Here is a 20,017-nt window from a genome sequence, read left to right on the forward strand (position 1 = left end):
GATCGGTGACAATATCTCAGTTCGCGTCAGTCCTACGCTGAAAACCGCGATGATGCTTGTGTGAGTTGGCTTTGCATGACAGGTTGTTCACTTGATGTCGCAGTGGTCACTCTTAAGTTGTTTGTGCATGTGCGTGAGCAGATTTCTTCGTCGTCTCCAGCAGCCCCAGTGGCGGTTAGTCCCACATCTCTAAGCAAGTCTGACAAGTCTCTCTCTCCCCTCATTTCTCTCTTCAGTGCAGCATTGACCCAAGGTTTGTCAGTTTCTTATCCTGATTAGCTTAGCTTGGATGGCCTCAGCAGCTGCTGCGATTGTGGTCTGAGTGAAGTTACTTGTCGGTTTGTCAATGCCATGATCAAGTACTCTGTCCCAGTTGCGTTTAACCAGAAGTTGTGAAAATTTGTCAGCGTCTACGCTTGTACGGCCCGATACTAGTACAAGTGATGTCTTTAGGGGTGGATGCGCGACCTGGATGGTGGCAGAAGAAGGGATGCGACCTCTTGGTGAAAGGGGGTGGGGGTGGTGGAGAATTCCACTACCTGCAATGAGGTTTGTATTAAATGTCAGTATCAAGTCACGCAGGTTGGTTGCTTTGTGTAACGAGCATTGGCTAATCAATGAACTGTGGAAGATTGAGTGAGCCAACTGTGTTCTAGACTGACTTCAAATTGAAATATATCACTGTATTTAGCAGCGTGGACTTAACTTAGAGTTACCTTCACCGGTACTGACATCTCTCAACTTCAACATAGATGTGTGACTGTATGCTTGTACCGTACCAACACTCTCTGTTAAAGTATCTAAGAAATCCACCGGTGGACTTCTGGAGAGATTAGATGGGTCACAGGCCTAGGAAACCGCAGTAACTTCTGCTTTCAGTTTGATGAGGGACCAAATTCATTTAATGCCCTCACGACGGTAAGCAGCTTCCGCCGGGATGGGCTTGAGGGCGGTGATTCAGCGCCGGGTGGCACGTTCGAGGCAGCGCCTCGGCTTTGATCCGATAATAGATGCGCTTCCACTTTTACGACTCCCACTGCTGCATCTTTTTGCAGTCGCATCGGCCAACAGACAGCACCGTTTGGATGTCACTTTCGGCAAGCACATGAGTCAAAGACTAATCGGCGTTATCTTGGAAACCTATATACCGGCGGGAGCCAAGCTCTCTGTTGGAAAGCCGACATGTGTTTCCATTCATCCAGTAACAATCCAGAAGGTGTGTTCATACCAGCCATCCAACTGTAGGCTATCGAAGTGGCAATGCTGCAGCCGCGTGCCGTACCGGAGTTCTCCAAGTCAGACCACCATCCGTTGGGAGGTTTCGTGACGCCGCAGCAGCGAGCGGCTGCGTTTCGGTTGGATGAGCCAGCGCACGCGCAGGCAAACGTCGCCCACATCCGCACTGTCGAGCCGCCTCCAACAGGCCGAGTTGACCGATGCAGAACGAGAGTCAACGCGAGAGGCAGTCACGTTCAGGGGTGTACACCAGTGTGCATTTCGCGCACGAGTCCAGATGCGCAGCTACACACGCACATGCGCCGATACATATCCGATACGTATCCGACGGTACGGAACACACGTAATATCGCCCCAGCACCGTCAGCCCCCAGGAATGCATTCAGCCCCGTAACACCGCCACACCGCCTCACCGCTCAGGTACAGCGATGCCCCTTCGCCCCCTCCCCCATTGGGACCCCAGTGGGACCCCCATGGGATCATCAGTGGGACCCGAACCCTCGCGCGAAGCCCGCAGCAGGGGCGCACCGGCGCCCACGTGTACCAGCTGACGAGTGGGTGTGGGTGGTTGGGTGGGGGGGGGGGGGGGGGGGGCAAACGAACGCACGCCGAGCTGCCCATCCCTCCCGCGTCGACGCCAATCACTGGCGGAATGTCGGGACTCCGTGACAGTGGCCGGGGTCCGACCGGCGCCGCACGGCCGGGGAGGGCGGCGAGCACGCCCCAGCCCGACTGTCGCCAAGACCGTGCTTGCTTCAAAAGCATGCATCGGCGGAAGACGGTTGTCTGACCCTGGCGGCACGTACGCGGGTCGGCGACAGGGCGGCAACGGCGGCGGGGGTGGAGCTGACGACGGCGGGGCTAATGAGATCCGCTAACAAGTTGCAAGTCTTGGTGGCGCCGACGATTAGAAAGCGACGCAAGCACGCTGACGCTCAATTTACGGAAGAATGCAAAGACGGTAAGAAGTGAGCGATTTTGATTCAATTACGCACGAGTTTGGAGCAAGGGAAAAATGAGCAGAAGGCGGGCCCGAGGCGACTTTCAGGCCAGGAACGTGCGTGGGCGTCAAACCGATGATGAAGAGGCCACTAACGCACGCTCAATGGCCTCCAACGGCTATGATGGCACGTCCACGCCGCCCAAATCCCGCCCAGCAACGTCCCCCCCCCCCCCCTTGCGTCCGAGGACCTCCCCGATCCGGCTGGACAGGCGCGCAGCACCACGCGACCCAGACGAGCCGGGACCGGCCCGCCGCCGGACGTGGTCACGGTCAGAGGCGTCACTGCAAGAGAGGGTCGCCGCCGGTCGCCGCCCATGTCGACGGCCACGTGGGAGCAGCGTGAGGGAAACGGCCAACCGCACGCCCGTCAACACTGCACCTCGCGTGGAAAATCACGCCACACCCTTGCATCCAACAACACAACACACACACCCTCCCATCTAACAACACAAGCGCAGCGCCGATGGCGCCGGCCTCGACCGAGGATGTGCCGAGACAACCGGCCTCCGCCGGCCGCGGCTGCCCCGCCCCCTGCCCACGCCCCCTGCCCGAGCCCCCTGCCCGAGCCTCGGGGGAGTGCGCTGACAGGCAGCAGTGGAGGGGCCATCACTACTAATCAGCTACAGTTAAGCCGGCACGGGCGCCGGAACCCCACGTGACGGCGCATGGTTTTCCAGGCCCCGCAGGCGGTGGTGGCAGCGTCCCTGTGTCCCGAGGCCGTGCTGGCAGCGTCCCTGTGTTCCGACGCGTTAGCGTCTCGCCCCCGGTGTATATATACAGACGCACGCACACCGGTGGACGAGGCAGGGGACGTGACGTCGTCCGCAGGGCTGTCGACGCGTGCCGAAGTGCGCTGCAGGCGACGGCAGCGACACCGCCAATGTCCCGGATGAGGTGACGTCATCACGGGGTATGCTGGCGTGCGCTGCGTCGCGGCACGCAACGGATCACCCTCGCCAAAAGGCCTGCCTGGTTGATGCCTCAATGCCCTGATACTGTTCAGGCGCACTGTGGCGCTTCGCAGCATCACCAAACGGTTATCGGATCACCGTGAACACTGCCTGCACCAGCATCATCAACATCACCACCCACTTCGTCACCATCATCGCCATCACCGGCCGCTGACGGCTCGGAATCGCGACTCCAGCTGTTTGGAGTACGCGTCCAGCTGGATGGCGACCGCCTCCAGCTTGGCCAGGCTCTGGTCCACGTCCTCCAGCTGCCTGCAACAGCATGAGGAGTAGCGACGTCAGGTTACTGTGGTGCCATGGAATGAGTGGATGGAACCCCCGGCAGGCCGCTCGGAGCCTGGCCGGTGGGAGATAGCGCGAGACACTCACGGGAAAGGAAGTACCCCTCCCTCCTTCCCCGGTGTGGGCACCCGTACCACCTCCGCGTTGTGTCGAGGTGGCTACTGTTCCGATGTGACGTCAGCACGCGTCGACGTCAAGGAATTAATGACCTCACCACTTGCAGGAATCGGAGAGGATGCACACACGCGTCAAGGGCCTGGACCACTGCGTCATGCCGTCTGAAATCGCGCACAAAGCAGACAGCGGGCGAAAAACAACGACAGTTCGACTGATGACGAGACAATCAGGCAAACACAAGCATGAAACAGCCGTCGAAGAGGAAGACCGCGACGACACCGCGGCGCACTCGGCAACGACCGCAGATCGTTCATTCAAGGTGCAAGACAATCAGCGGCTCAGTGGAAACATGGAAACCCCGGGAGCCTGCGAGCCTGCCTCGAGACGCAGCGGGCCTCCAACCCGGCACGGCGGGCCGCGCGAGGGCGCGGTACATTGCGTCATGTAAGTGAACGGACAGGCGACGTCGGGTCCGTTCTCCCACGCTTGAGAAGCAGTGCACTTAGTCCAGCGTTCTGGAGAGCTTTTCGCTGCGTTGGTTATTCATGCGGGCTTCCGCTACGGTGCATGGCCTCCTTGGTTAACTATTCACACGTTGGGAGCGTTTGGCACTATGTGGGGCACTCGCGCTACCATCCCTGAGATAAGTGATTTTGGGAATAGTCGTCGCCATAAAGCTCAGCTCACAAGTACGTCCAGGTCGGCGCGGAAGTAAAGCGCTCAGCTCCAGTCCGGCGGAGACTCAGCGTGAGTGGTGCATGAGTGCGACAGGTCCTATTGTGACAGGACGGTGTGGGCTCACGCAGACATTGTGCTGACAAACCAGTTTTAACTGGCTTGGCCAGACATCGGCAGTTTTAAGCTGATTTCCATAAGACGGCATGGGTCCGCTGAATGCTGGGTGCACTCGAAGCCCAGCCAAGCTCTCGGCCAACCACGATCGAGCGGTGCATGACGAAAACTCTGGCAGCAATGCACAATAGTTCTGTGCGGCAGCCACTTACCCACCGCAACAGGTCACTAAGCAATCATACAATTTCACCGAGTCGCTGGCACGGGTCACGCTTCGTGGCGGAGCTCGGCGTGGCCTCGAGCTTTCAGCAGACGTGTCACCACATCCTTGACCAGCATGCAGCAGGGTCGCGTCGCTTCCGCGACACATCTGTTTTAAGCGTACGACAGGAGTGTGGCGGACGCTACCACAGCGCGCGTTACACCTTATGGCAAGAGCCATAACAAACATATTTTTATCACGGAAATTTGAGATGATGATTTCAACTACACCAGCCACCTAAAAATTATTACTTAGTTCCCACGCACAGCGTAAGGCTGAACAGTGATAACCATCAAGCCAGTATTGTTATTCGTATCACACAACACTAGTAACCTTTCACCGGCGATTTGCGTGCACAATTTGTAGGTGAATTTAAAAAAAATATATCCACACAACCTCATCCAGTGTGCACTTGTGCACACATGTTAAAGCAAACATCGGTCTGCGCTTCACTGCCTTTTGATCATATTTTAACTCAGCTTTCTCACTCTTTCAACCGTGCATTTTCTATCTTTTGTCTTTTCCGCGTCACTTTGGTATTTTGTTTACATCTGCACATGGTCTACTGTCTGGCAATGCGGCATTAACCGGCTCCTCACTGTTCTGAGTGTGGATCACAAACCGCCTATTAAATAGCCCCCTCGCTGCCCCCCTAACAGCCCCCTTAATACTTCCTTTGCGGCCCAAGGCCGGGATGATTCTCAAGGGAGAAGACGTTGTACAAGACAAGACAGATTGGCAACGACGACGAAGCAGGAATCCGTGCGATGAATTTAATCATGCGATCGGCATCTGCACCATTTCTGTCACACCCGGCGACCCGGCTGCTCCATGGCCGGTATGGATCGGCCAGTTTGACAATCTTATCTCCTGGCGATTGGGGGGATAATTCCTCTCGGGCCCGGCTGGCTGTGCCTCCGCCTCGGCTGTGCGGGCCAGATAGTGTTCCAGACCATTCATGCAGCGCGCTAGGCAGACAGTGTGACGGACTTCGCGCAGAATCACTATCTGCTGCAGGGTTTTCGGCCCAGGTGTGGTGTAGTTGCAGAGCACTACAGGTTCAGATGTCAGGCTCAGCGGCGTCACGACACCACTGCACAGTGGGTCAGTGTGCTGCAGCAGTGGCTGCAACGTGTGATTATGGTGACCACAGTGAGGAACGTATCCGTGACCAAGCGATCGAGAAGCCGTCTGCAGCTCCTCCGCGGCAGCACATACTGATGGAGGTGGACTTTACGTTCGCGAAGACGCTGCTGATGGGGTCAGTGGAGACTGCATCACTACCGGATGGCGGAGTCAGTAGGGGGGGGGGGGGGGGGGGGCGGCAGCGCCATGCAACCAGCTCTGCAAGCATCCCCGCCAGCAGCTGCGGCGGCTCCAGATGCTGAATGTTGAAAATGAATGAAATGAATGAATGAAATAAAAACTGAATACAATAATGAATGAAATACAATTGAAATGAATGAATGAAATACACAATGAATGAAATGAACGGATTACAAATCCAAAAGTATGTTGCTCCAGCCAACGCGCTTCTGCTGCAAACAGGGCCACTACGCCAAGGATTCTGTGTGCCCTGCCAGCAACACCATCCGCCAACACTGTGGCAAGAGGAGACATTTTGTCCCTCAGTGCGGGGGGTGTTGAAGTACCGGCAGTGCCCGCACTGTTCGCACCTTACAGATTACGTCAGTGGGTCAGGAAAAGCAGCTGCACACATCACGGCCACTGGGTGTGGCAAACCACCATCCATGGTGGTCGACAGAAGCTCCCCAGTAACAGCGCTTCCCAGACATTGTGTGCCTGAGTGTAACATGTGAGAAAGCCTTCCGAACCTATAGGGAAGCAAAGCTGGAAGTGTTGGCAGGTCCTCAGAGGGCACGCATGACCGATGTGTACAGGGAGTGGACGCTGTCTTCAGCCGCGCTAGCGTCCAGGCGAGGGAGTCCAAGTGCTTGCGCGTGCGCGGTCTCCTTCGTTCCCCAGGTGCATCGTCTCATGCCACGGTGCCCACACCGATGTTGAGCGCGTGGCTCCTCTGCTACAGAGCCCTGATTTCAGTGATGCGCGCGGGCTGCAGGCACTCCGCGGTTCAGTGATGTCCACGTGCGGTCTGTGCAGGTCTGTGCGGTCCACGTGCGGTCTGTGCGGTCTGTCTCCGCTTTCGTGGAGCCTGCGCGGGCCGCTCTGAAGGCAGACCCTCCGCGTGGTCTCAGGGTCACTCCTCGCTGGTGAACTGCGGCGGGTGAAGGAGACGACCTCCACGGCGCCTGCTCTGAGCGCGTAGCTGGTGGCGCTGGAGCTGGTGCTGGTACAGCCCGCGGCTGGCAGTTGCGTTCGGTGGAGGCGTGACTGCCGACTCCGTGATCACGTTCTTGTGCCTTTTGTTTGCGCGAGAGGGTGTGCCGGAGGAGCTAGTATCGGACGATGGGCCCCTGTGTCGGACGACGGGCCCCAGTGTCGGACAGTGGGTCCCAGCGTCGGAAAATGAGCCCCAGTGTCGGACAATGTGCCCCTGTGTCGGACGGTGGGCCACAATGTCGGACGATGGGTCCCAGTGTCGGGCAATGGGTCCCAGTTTCGCCCAGCTGAGGTTGCCCAGTACCTACGAGCTCTGAGCGTTCGAGGCCTGTTCCGCTCTCTGTACTCGCCACAAACGCGTGACATAGTGGAGCGCCTCACCATACCGGTGGAGGGCACCATCTCGTCAGCTGGCACGCTGCGCCGGCCCAGGACCTCTCACGTGCAGGTGTTCCTGCGGTTGTACCGGGCCACGGCACACCCGGCTACAGGCATTTCGCCGTTGCACACCACGCGGGGACATGCAACGCGCACTGGCCTGGACGTGACGTCACTTCCAGTCACGTGGGGCAGCCAGCTGGCGGTTCTGTCCAGCAGTGCCGGGCCGGGCGCGAGCAGTGCTGTGATATCCGTCCTGCCGGCAAGTCGCCAACTTGGCGGGCCTGAGACCGCGCCCGCGTGCGTCGCCGCATGAGGCGGGAAGCTGGCGGAGGGGCGCGCGGCAACCATTGAGAGGCAGATCATCCCTCCGAGCTACAAGTTTGAAGATGGGCGGTGGGTTCGCATCACGCGCCTGGTCAGAGCTCAGGCAGCCTACCTAAAGTCAGGTACCCACTCGTATTTATTCTCAAACACGCCACTTTCTAAATACCTCATTTTCATCTGTCAACAACAGCTGACATCGTTTTCGAGAGCGCAATTATGTATAGCGCAATGAAGCACCAGTCCTAAAATTGGTCACGTCTGGTGTGAAAACCTCAAACGTGTAGCGAACTCTTCAGCACCCAGCTCCCGGCAGATGACGCGTGTGTTGTGTAACAAATCAATCAAATATTTCAAGTGATGGAAGTGCAGAAAAGCAAAACATAACACTATGCATAAAACGTCTTAAAGTAACAAAATAACCTAACAACACAACGAACGAAACGGCGCGCATTTTGGGCGCCGGACGGATGTTTAACGGACGGTTGTTGCGGTAACGGAGGGACAAACGGTTGTGAGATTCGAAGCGTCAGCTCTTCAGCAAAGACTACGGCTGTTTGGATCGCGGATTCCCGTATCGACGGGTTTAGGGTCGATGGTGGTCCTGTGCGTCTCAGGCAAGAGATGCTGTACCAACAACAGCACGTGTCCGACCCGAGAATAGACCATCATCTGTGGACGGCAGCGGCCGTAGATCACCGACTGAATAAAAGATAACTGAGCCGAGGATTCCTGACGGGCGGGGGGAGGCTCGGCACTGCCTGGATTAGGTCAAGCAGCATTCGCTCCGTTTATACTGAATGGCCCAGACCCGTAAAAGAAAGAGGATTCCTTCGCTTTTTAGTCGGTGCTCTCAGTTCCAGTCGGGCTGTATGAGCGGGGCACTGCGAGAGGCAGAGCGTAGCCCGGACGTTCTCCGCTCGGCGTGATCACGGGAAATGATACTGGACTCGTAATGCAGCAGGACAGGGCATAGATCTCGGAGAGGGCGAGGGCGGGGTGGGGGGTGGGGTGGGGGCGAGTAGCACTGCCTTGCCCAGCTGGCAGCAAGCCAAGAGGTCAACACTGCCCGTGGAGGCCGTGTCGAGCTCTGTTCCATATCGGGAAAAAAACCCTGCCAGGAAAGGATGTTTAAAGAATATTCGTATACACCGGATCAGCCTGTTTTGGGTGGTGCGTTCGGAGCACACGTCACTAGAACCGTTTAACTAGTACACCGAAACCAAACCCCTGTAAGCCAAACCCTCGGGATTTGTTTTACAGCGGAGTGGATTAGCATACAAATGTTCATAACATAGAAAGGGGACAGTTAAACGAAACCACGCGTTTCGATTCTCCAGCAAGGACAAGCCACGAATGCGATTCAGTGCCGCCAGACTGATCGCCCGATATAGCTGTGTAACAGCCAGACCAGACCCGGCTATTACAGCGACCCAGTCTGACGACTCCACTGCCCGGGAGCCCACGACCGCGTAGTCTCCCCCCCCCCCCCCGGGGCGCACGTCCGGCCGACGCCAGGTCGGCTGCGGTGCCCGGGACAGGCCGCCGAGCGCGTCAGCGACGGCCGCCCACATCGAGCCCGCTGACTGCGTGTCGCCCGCGACGGAGCTGACGGCGTCAGCGACAGACCACCGGCAGCCCGCCGACAGCCGACCCCCATACGGACCCGTGACGGCGGAGGCAGAGGCGGGCCGTCGTTACATGACAGCAGTCAGACGGAACACGCACGTCACGGCGCGGAACGCTGCCCGGAGACCACATGTCATCGCTAATAAGCAAAAAAAGCGTAAAGCGACCGCCCGCAGGCATACCGACTGCTCGAGCGTGCCCGACATTGCACTCGCGGCTGCTCGGTGTTCACGCTCGGCTTAGCTGTGCGGAGCGGTGTCGCTCAAGACCGGGGCGCTTCCGCGAACCCCGGAGAATCCCCGACACGGCCGGCGAGCACACTCCGGCAGGTTCAGAGCGTTCGTCGCCACCGAGAGTGCGTCGTCCCAGAGTGTTTGTCGCCCCCCAGTGTTCGTCGCCCCAGAACGTTTACCGCCCCAGACCGTTCGCAGCCCCAGAACGTTTACCGCCCCAGAACGTTCGCAGCCCCAGAACGTTTACCGCCCCAGACCGTTCGCAGCCCCAGAACGTTTACCGCCCCAGACCGTTCGCAGCAAACGTTACCCGCCCAGAACAGCCCCAGAACGTTTACCGCCCCAGACCGTTCGCAGCCCCAGAACGTTTACCGCCCCAGACCGTTCGCAGCCCCAGAACGTTTACCGCCCCAAGAACGTTCGTCGCCCACAGAGTGCTCGCCGTCCCAGCATGGTTGCCGCTCCAGACCGTTCGCAGCCCAGGATGTTCACCGCGGCTGGGCTGACGAACGTAAGCCGTGTCTCGGCGAATCAAAACCCGATCGCGCGAATGCTTGCAATGTGGGACGCCCCCCCCCCCCTCCCCCACCGTGCGAACGGTAGGGACGAAGTAAGGACTGGTGGCCTTTGGGATAGATTGGCTCGAGTCCCGATGTGGCGGGTTCGTGTTACATGTGACGTGTGCGCGCTATTTGTGCAGTATTCCGTGTCACGTTACCTCCGTCAATGGTTCGAAAAAATGCCAGGCGATGTCTGGACGTGAGCTTCGAACGATTACTGAAGGAAACGGGTGTTTCCCTAATCCACTCGAGCTCTTTGCATCAAGCAATGCCAGGCCAACACGGAGCCGTGCTGGATGCGAAGTGGGGCATTTATGCCGTGTTTACCGAAACTTGCCAAGCGCTCTCGAAAATTTCGAGCCATTAGCCTTAGTGGAAACGGCCGAATGCCACCAGCTGTTCTCGCAAAGTCCGACGAGCGAAACGCCCTACAGCAGTCATACATAAAAGGAAATCCAAAACTCTCGAGAATACTGGTAGGAATACTTAAGATTCTGGAAAGTTTTAAGGCATCCAGTCCAGTCGCAGGTAAGATCCGGTATGAAGGAAATTATTTTGAAGGAAAAGTGTCAAGCCTAATGCCGTTTTATTAGGACCCTAAAAGGCACCCAGCTTCTATTTCCGCGCTTTTTCCGTTAAACAGTTTGAAGTTCTCGGAATAGCAGGCCACCGAGTTGGCATCACATCCGCGAAAAGCAGCGGCCCTCACCAGCCTCGTGTGGCTAACCACAAGCATCGTGTGGCTAACCACCAGCATCGCGCAGCAAACCACTAGCACCGAGAGGCCAATCATCAGCACGGAGGTGCTAATCGCGAGCACCGTACGGCTAATCCGAGCACTGTAGGGCTAGTCTTATCATTACCGATGCGAGATCACAAGAGGCCACCTGTTTGTGCGGGGCCTTAATGCGTTGCGCAATACCACGGTATGGCAAAAAGCCACAGCATAACCACGCAACGCGCACCCGCAACTTCCGTAAACACGTCCAAACCTTGACCGCGTCTCTTGCCCGCCCTAAGCCACCGTACCCAAGCCTATCCACTCCGTCCCATTTCACTTCCCTCTATCTCAACTCGCCCTGTTCGGCTCTGCGCCATCCCACTCCGCTCAGGTTCGTTCCACTCCATTCTATTTCATTCACTTGCCCTCCGCTCCGCTCCGCTCCACTCCACTCCATTCCACGCCACTACAATCCACTCAACTCCAACCCACTCCACGCCACTCCAATCCCCTAAAATCCACTCCATCCCACTCCACTCCACTCCACTCCACTCCACGAGTTCGCGACTCTCGCCATGCGGGTCCGGGGTCCGATGCCCCATATCACCGGCTCGAGCCCCGCTGGTAATCCCGGCAGTGGAGCGGATCACACGGGTCAATACGGCGGTGACGGCCGACGGCCGCCGCCAGGCACCGGTTCCTCGTACACCCGCCGCTCTTGCCCACGTGCCCGGCGTCCGCCGGGAATGTGAATATCAGCGGCGGCGGCGGTGGCTTCCCGGCCTGCCGCCTGCATGGCGGACGCCCTCGCCGCAGGGGCGGCGGCGGCGGCGGCGGCGGCGGACGCGCCGGCCGGGCAGCGTCCGAGCCGCGTTTGGGAGATCGTTTTGGGCAGGGGAGATACCATACTCCCCCCCCCCCCTCTTTCTTTTGAAGACAGGCGTGGGTGGCGGAACGCGAGTGCTCACAGTTGCCGTCGTGGTTGTGTACGATCAGCGGGCTGCTCCGGACTCGCCAGGACGAGCGTCCGTGAGCAGCGGCTATCCAGTGGGACCCACATAAACATCATATCAGACCCACACAAACACCCCATCAGACCCACACAAGCAACCCATCAGGCCGACACAATCACCCTATTGGGCCCACACAAACAATCCATCGGGCCCACACAAATCCCTCACAGAAACCACACCAATACCCCAACCGTACATCGTGCAAACACAACACGCAAGAAACAGCCCCACCATAAACGCCCCGAGATGCCACCCATCCCCGCACGCCCTCTCAACCTAACCGACACCGACGAGTCCGCAGAATCGCCCCCGGGCGTCCGGGGGTCATGCGATGCACCTGCGGCGCTGACCCGGGCGGTACATGCGGAATACGGCGGGCCCACGCCGCCGGCAAAGGTCGCAGCCTGTGCCTGGCGTGGGACGCGAACAGGCTCTTGCGATTCCCAGCGGGGCTGTTCGCACTCGGCACGAGGCCGGCTGACGGCCACACCGGGGCGGTTAGTTTTGCCCGGTTGTCGATTTGCCAGTTCGCGGCTCGCTTGGCCGCACTTCGGTGGTCACTTTTAGCGCAGCCGGCACAGCTTTGGCGCAGTTGGTACCCTTTTGGCGCAGCCGGCACAGCATTGGCGCAGTCGGCACCCTTTTGGCGCAGTCGGCACAGCTTTGGATCAAGCGATGCCGTTTTGGCGCAGTCGGCACAGTTCTGGTGCAGTCAACACCATTTTGGAGCAGTCGGCACAGCTCTGGTGCAGTCGGCATCCCTTTCGCGCAGTCGGCACAGCTTAGCCCAGTCGGTACCGCTGGAGGAGTAAAGATGCGCTGTTCAGACTGGCGCGTTGTCCAGACACATTTCAAAGCGTGTGCCACGTGCAGCTCGGTTCATCGACTTCGACACAGATTTCGACAGGTCGGTTTATCACTTCGTTTCATCGGCTTCGGTTTCGATTGGTTAATCGGTTTCGATTGGCTGGCTTTGCCAGCGCGGGATGACGGCGGCAGCGTACCGCTGCACTGCTGCTGGAGGCGTTCGGGTGAAAAGAGCTGCTGGGAAAACGCTAGGGCTGAGTCGTCCACTCGCAAAGGTCACCTGATGATGAGGTCGTGCTACAAGAATTCGCCGGGAGCTGTTCGGGCATATCTGATCGTCTTTGACAGGAAGATGTTGAGGGTGATGGAACCTGACAACGCGCTTTGCAGTTTTGCCACCTTTCGATGATGACGTCCCGGTGATAAAACAATGATACGACACAACAAAATATGCGGGATGGCTTAGCATTGCTGCAGTAGGCAAGTGCCTGGGTTGGCGTTTGGCAGGACGTCGGACTTCGCATCCTGGGACCCGAGTTCAAAGACCGCGCCTGACAACATGAAATGGCATTGCATGACCTGACATCGCGTGACTTTTCACCAACACTGTCTTGACAATGGCCGCGACAGTCAGCGACGGCGGAGGCCACGCAAGCCACGTCCATCGACAGATCATTTAAGGATCGCTTCTTGGGCCAGCGATAGGAAAACCACCGTAACTGTCTCCCGTGTCGACCGTGCGTGGCCGCGGCCACCACACCGGTAACCTACAACTCAACGCATCTCTCGAAGTCCGCCCTCTCTCATCCCCTGTCGTGTCACCGTCCACTCGGGGCATCTCTCGAAGTCCGCCCTCTCTCATCCCCTGTGCTGTCACCGTCGACTCAGGGCATCTCTCGAAGTCCGCCCTTTCTCATCCCCTGTCGTGTCACCGTTCACTCGGGGCATCTCTCGAAGTCCGCCCTCTCTCATCCCCTGTGCTGTCACCGTCGACTAGGGGCATCCCTCGAAGTCCGCCCTCTCTCATCCCCTGTCGTGTCACCGTCGACTCGGGGCATCTCTCGAAGTCCGCCCTCTCCCATCCTCTGTCGTGTCACCGTCGACTCGGGGCATCCCTCGAAGTCCGCCCTCTCTCATCCCCTGTCGAGTCACCGTCAACTCAGGGCATCTCTCGAAGTCCACCTTCTCTCATCCCCTGTGCTGTCACCGTCCACTCGGGGAATCCCACGAAGTCCGCCCTCTCTCATCCCCTGTGCCGTCACCGCCAACTGCACGTTCCGTCACAACCACCTGCCGCCAGCCCTCGGCCTCGGCCAACCCAGCACTCCTTCGTGCCCTCGCGCGCGGTGCCGTAACTAGAACCCGCCGGCCGGAGCGACGCGCGGCCCTCCGACGGCGGCGCCGGCCCCGGCGGGGGGGGGGGGGGGGGGGGGGGCACCGCCACCGTAGGGGTTCAAAGTTACCGCGGCCGGCCGACAGGCCTGAGCCTCCGAGCGGCGCTGCCGGGTGAGAGCTCCAGGTCACGGTCAACGGGGGCACGCGACTGGCGCGGACCTCGCTCTCGCCGCTAAAGGCCCGAGACCCGTCACAGGAAGGGAGCTGGCACACAGTTTCTTGGCACAGTTCCAACTGTTCCGTCGACGGCACAGTGTTTTTTGTTTTCAGTTATTCCCCCAGTCGTTCTTTTCGTGCAGATTCACAAACGCAGTGTTGTATTGTGCAAAAGTGCAGGGACTTTTGTACTTGCACTGCACCGCACTTCAGAAGTGCTCTAGGCGGAGGAGGGGAGGGAGGCTGTCTCACAACCAACGCCCATATGCCGAATTTATTCTCACGATATGACATGGAGAGACCGGTTGTCCATACTGCTACAGGCTCAAATAGAACTGAAACGTCTAATTGCAGAATGTTAGGATTTTACTAACTGGACAGAGCTGAATACCACTATATATATATATATATATATATATATATATATATATATATATATATATATATTGCTACAAATGCATAGGAATGGTATGGTACGCCCACACCCACACACCCCCACCCCCACCCCCACCCCCCCCCCCCCCACCCACACCCACATATATATATATATATATATATATATATATATATATATAATCATCACAATGGTGATGGTTTTAGTTTTTGGGCGGTACGACCGTCAGATAAAACATATGCAACCTCGGTAACTGCACAAAGTGGCCTTACCATACCCAACATGCTATCCCCAGCGAGTGACACGTTAGCACGCCCCTGAGTGACACCACACGGGTGGCGCTGTGGTCTTCACCAAAACGGTGCTGACCGCCACAGCATCACAAAGCTCAACAGATGCGAAAACATGTTGCCAGAGATTTGCGAAGGGGTCTGTTCGATGAACACTCCTTGCGATAGCTCGCGACAGAAAGAGCTTCTTCATTTAATGTCGCTTAGTTCGTCAATACGTCAATGGCTCCGGATCTGAGATCAGTTCCTTTCAACATGTCACTTCACTTACGAAGTTGTTGGGGACATTGCACAGCTCCGAACAGCTCAAGAAGATTACGCTTGGCGGAAGGATTAGAACCAGAGCGGCAGCATCGAAGATATGTTTAAAAGCCGGAACAAGGGATCACGTCTGTGATTTCCATCGTGAGCCTAGCAACAAGCTGGGCAACCATAAATCACCATGGCGATGGGAAAGGTGATGCGCTGTTCTAGCATAACCGCGCGTATTCAGGTAAGGCTACCCCAGACCTGGCAGTTTGAGTCAGCACCTGATTCAGTCGGTGTCGATCTGGCTTCCATACGGCTGGTCTGCATTAATTTGAGCTATCTGGTGACTTAAGCTTGGCAACAGTCTCATTTCGGCCGCCTCCGGCTTCCTGGCATTAAGTCACAACGCAAGTTGTTTAGATTAAGTGTCGCATTGCTTTTGGAACTGCTGATAAAGACCAAAAAATATGATCTCCAAGACAAGGGCCTAACACCACATCAATCACAATATCAGTTTGGGTATCCAAGACACCCAGTCACGGCTAAAGATAAATGCTGATACAAATAATCAGGGTGTGGGAGTGTAAAAAAATCTTCAGAACAAAGTTTTTTGGTGGAACTGGTTGTGAAGCATCTAATCAAATTCCTGACGTTAACTGGTGAGAACGTATAGTTATAAGTGGGTGGGAGCCGGAAGTGTGAAATCTAAATAAAACATACGTACAGTGTCAGCGAACTGACAGCGTCTTCTGCTTAAAAAAAAAAACGCACGTAATGTTTGCAAGGGGCAAATACGGACTGCTAAAACCGAGAATGCGCAGGTAGGACGATGTGATGCATGATACCAGCATCATGCATCAGTATACGTACATGGTGTATGAGAAGTTCTCAGACATCAAAGCATTACCGCTTCATGTTAAGACGTCCTCAAACATCAAAACATCACTGCTCCATCCCAAGCCTAGTCCCGCCCGGCTCTCATTGTGCTCAGCTTTGTTGAGTGCAGAGTTTGCACACGCTGTTGCTCTCCGCTCTGGAACATTTCCTCCACCGAAAGACCGCCTGGACTGTCGTCAACGCCGGGCATCGTCACCAGTCCGCAGCCACCACACGAGCCCGTATCTCCCAACGGCCGCATGTACTTCCGCCGAACTATCCAGGGAAATCAAAGAAAACCGCGTCGTTATGCAAGTACAGAGTATCGTGTGCACGGAGCTACCGTACGTCCCCGGCAACAGTGGCATAACAATCGTGGGATTATTCAAAATCTACGGAGTAAAATACGTCCCTTGCACGCTTTTAGCGAAGCAAGATTTAATACGAGGGGTCGGTTCAGAAAAAAGCTTCGGGTCTCATGTTTGGCTGCGTGTGTGTGCGACAGTGTGTGTGAGTGCGTGTTCAGGCATGCAGGCGTGCTGCACCAAAGCGCGCCCCCGGATCGCGGCAGGAGTGGCGCCACCTGGTGCGTCAGCGCGGGCGAAAACACCGGCGCCGGTGGTTCAAATCGATCGTCGGCGCGCGGCACAGTATGCACCACCCTGCGAGACGACAGCACGGGTGCCACCACGGGATGCGTGCAGTTGCAGTTGCAGTTGGACAGCCGTGTGCGGCCAACGGCGTGACCCGCACAGGTCCGGACTCGACGGCCTCCGAGGGCCGGGTCGAGCAGACGAACAGTGGGCTGAGAGCCCGTAACCGAACCATCGAACGTTGCACACTTAGGGAGCTCTGTGGCGGCACCTGACGCGGCGCGTGTGCCCAGAGTTGACATCCCTCTTCCCCGGAACCCAATTACAGCGACTCAGACGGCGTAGTCTGGTGCAGTGACGGGCTTCGGAGACGAATGGGTGGCTGGAGTGGGTCGAATGGGTCGAGTGGGTCGATCGAATACTGGAGTGGGTCGATCGAATACTGCATGTGAAGGGATGTACCCCGCACGTGCCGCGTCGCCACACATTGACACCCGTCTGTCACTGCCGCTGACCTGCAGCCGCTCGGCTAAGGCTAGGCTAGGCCAACCTACCGACTATGCCACGTCTGTCACAGCTGCTCAGCAATGACATGCATGTTAGTCCACGAGTAGCTGTTTCTGATCAGACAGCTTCAACCCGTGGTCACGGGGCGCTCGTGCTGAGGTGCACCCTTCTACTATTTGACCTCTGAATTGACAGCCTTTGAAGCCTTATGTTCCAAACTTTACGGACACCTCTGACCCGGAAGCCGCATACACAAACAGAGGCTAAGGCGATCAGTGCCCAGATGTGACTTGTGTGCGCGTGAGACGGCGTGGACTTCCTCCGAGCCATGGACGCCTCGGCCAAGATTCAAAATTTGGGACAGAAGGACCTACACACAAGCCACCCAATCGTGTTTCAGTGAACATCCCTTCTGTCCCGTCCTGGTGACTCAATTGGTAAGGTCGCCTGCCTTTCCATCCACCCACCGTGGCGGGGTGGGTTCAGGTCACTTAAAGCGCGCTATTTGTCCTTGACAGGTCTGGCCCGCGGCTGGTGGCGGCAGGCCGATGGCAGGGCCCGGAGGGCAGGACGGACCGTGCCGAGCACTGCGGCACGTTCAACTTTCGCCACCGAATTCAGCCGTTGACCTGGGACGCGCGATCGAATGACGGGGGTCAAGGCTCGCACAAGCACTGTCAAGCGTGAGCTCTGGCCCCAGAAATCCATCCATCCAGGTTTGTTTAAAAAGCGTAGCGCAGAACGCGCTGCCGTCCCGTTAATCACCACGCGTGAACCGGGCGACATGACCCCGCGACTCCGACCTCACCGCGACGACAGCCAGGCCGACTCGCCACACACTGCTCGACATAGCTGCGACCGTAATGATCATTACCGCCGCCTCCGGCGTCCGCAGACGATGAATGGAGCTCTAAGCGCCGGTCGGTCACACGCGGCGGCGCTGTGGAAGTTCGCGAGAAGCTCCATATATCGCGCTTGTTTAGGGTCAGGAGACTGTAGCTCGAGGCGCTCGGGGATGTCACGCTGCCCAAGTGAAAGTCGAATGGATGCAGTGTGGCAGAAATAACCCAGCGCCAGTCCCGGCGGACGCTTTGCACACAAGGCCTAGCGCCCTTATGCGCTACCTCAGGACAGCAGGGGCGAGAGGGTGGGAGGCGGATGGACCGGATTCGGGGCACGTCCAGACGGCCGCAAAATAGATCGCTGGGTATCACCTAGGGTCGCTGCAGGTACAGCAAGGCCGATCTGTATGTGTGGATGCATTTCTTCGGAGGCTCAGTTGTGTGATCGCTCGCTCGTTCATTCGTTCGACTACACTTCAGACCGCACTTTCAGAAAGCACCCTCCCACTGCATCTCACACTGCACTTTCACACTGCACGCCTGATTACAAAGTGAGGTTGAGTTCTCACGCTGGAAATAATAGATCTTCAATATCACAATCTTTCAAGTAACCGCTTCATGTTACGAGAATCATCAACGTTTCATGCCGGTGTTTATGTTAGAATGACTGAGTGAAGGCAAATATTACTGCTGAAACACAAACGGCGCGTGGAAATAAATATTTACGTAAAATATGGAATGACCGTTAATAACTTAGCGCTTAAGGTATTTTTCTCGTCGGCGTTGTCCAGCTGACCTGAGCGTTCTCTAACACCTCAGCGTTCTCCAGCGCCGCCAGCGTACTCCTGTTCACTCGAGCGTTCTGCAGTCCCGCCGACGTTCTCCTACTCCCCTGAGCGTTCTCCAGCGCCGCCAGCACACTCTTGTTCACTCGAGCGTTCGTCAGTCCGCCGCCGTTCTCCTACTTCAGTGAGCGTTCGTCAGTCCCGCCGCCGTTCTCCTACTCCAGTGAGCGTTCGTCAGTCCCGGCGGTGTTCTCCTACTCCCCTGAGCGTTTGTCAGTCCCGGCGGCGTTCTCCCACTCCCCTGAGCGTTCGTCAGTCCCGGCGGCGTTCTCCTACTCCCCTGAGCGTTCGTCAGTCCCGGCGGTGTTCTCCTACTCCCCTGAGCGTTTGTCAGTCCCGGCGGCGTTCTCCCACTCCCCTGAGCGTGCTCAGAGCGTTCGTCAGTCCCGGCGGCGTTCTCCCACTCCCCTGAACGTTCGTCAGTCCCGGCGGCGTTCTCCCACTCCCCTGAACGTTCGTCAGTCCCGGTGGCGTTCTCCCACTGCCCTGAGCGTTCGTCAGTCCCGGCGGCGTTCTCCAGCTCACTTGAGCGTTTGTCAGTCTCGGTAGCATTCTCCCACCCCTCTGAGCGTTCTCAGTCCCGGCGGGCGTTCTCCAGCTCCCTGAGCGTCCTCCAGTCCCAGCGTTTTTCTGCTTACCTGAGGTATGGCTCGAGCTCGGTATACTTGGTGTTGAGTTGCTCGATAGCGGAATGAGTCTCCTGGCCCACTGCCTTCATCTCCTCGTACTTGGCATGAGTGCGTCGGTTCATCTCAGTCACAGCTGGTACTCGCCCTGTCACGATACGGCAGAACGTCAGCAGCTGGTACTCGCCCTGTCACGATACGGTAGAAACATCAGCGGTGGTGCTCGCCCTGTCACGATACGGTACGTCAGCGGCTGGTACTCGCCCTGTCACGATACGACGGAACGTCAGCAGCTGGTGCTCGCCCTGTCACGATACGGGAACATCAGCAGGCTGGTGCTCGCCCTGTCACGATACGGCAGAACATCAGCAGCTGGTGCTCGCCCTGTCACGATACGGCGGAACGTCAGCAGCTGGTACTCGCCCTGGTCACGATACGACGGAACGTCAGCAGCTGGTGCTCGCCCTGTCACGATACGGCAGAACATCAGCACTGGTACTCCGCCCTGTCACGATACGAACAGGACATGAGCAGTTGGTACTCGCCCTGTCACGATACGGCAGAACATCAGCGGCTGGTACTCACCCTGCACGATACGGCAGAACATGAGCAATT

At 57.4% G+C, this 20,017-nt stretch overlaps 1 protein-coding gene across 1 annotated transcript in view; it reads right to left on the bottom strand.

Moving 5' to 3' along the window:
* Nucleotides 1–1,857: 1,857 nt before the first annotated feature.
* LOC119104791 (biogenesis of lysosome-related organelles complex 1 subunit 2) overlaps nucleotides 1,858–20,017 on the bottom strand; it is a 33,049-nt gene continuing 14,889 nt past the window's right edge. The window contains exons 4-6 of the mRNA XM_037228513.1: nucleotides 19,799–19,826; nucleotides 19,415–19,550; nucleotides 1,858–3,462 (exon numbers count right to left, since the gene is read on the bottom strand). Coding sequence (XP_037084408.1) covers nucleotides 3,351–3,462; nucleotides 19,415–19,550; nucleotides 19,799–19,826 — 276 coding nt within the window. The 3' untranslated portion in view covers nucleotides 1,858–3,350. The remainder of the gene's footprint in view (nucleotides 3,463–19,414; nucleotides 19,551–19,798; nucleotides 19,827–20,017) is intronic.

Source organism: Pollicipes pollicipes, unplaced genomic scaffold (assembly GCF_011947565.3).
Source record: "Pollicipes pollicipes isolate AB1234 unplaced genomic scaffold, Ppol_2.1 Scaffold_6052;HRSCAF=7182_pilon_pilon_pilon, whole genome shotgun sequence".
NCBI lineage: Eukaryota > Metazoa > Arthropoda > Thecostraca > Pollicipedomorpha > Pollicipedidae > Pollicipes > Pollicipes pollicipes.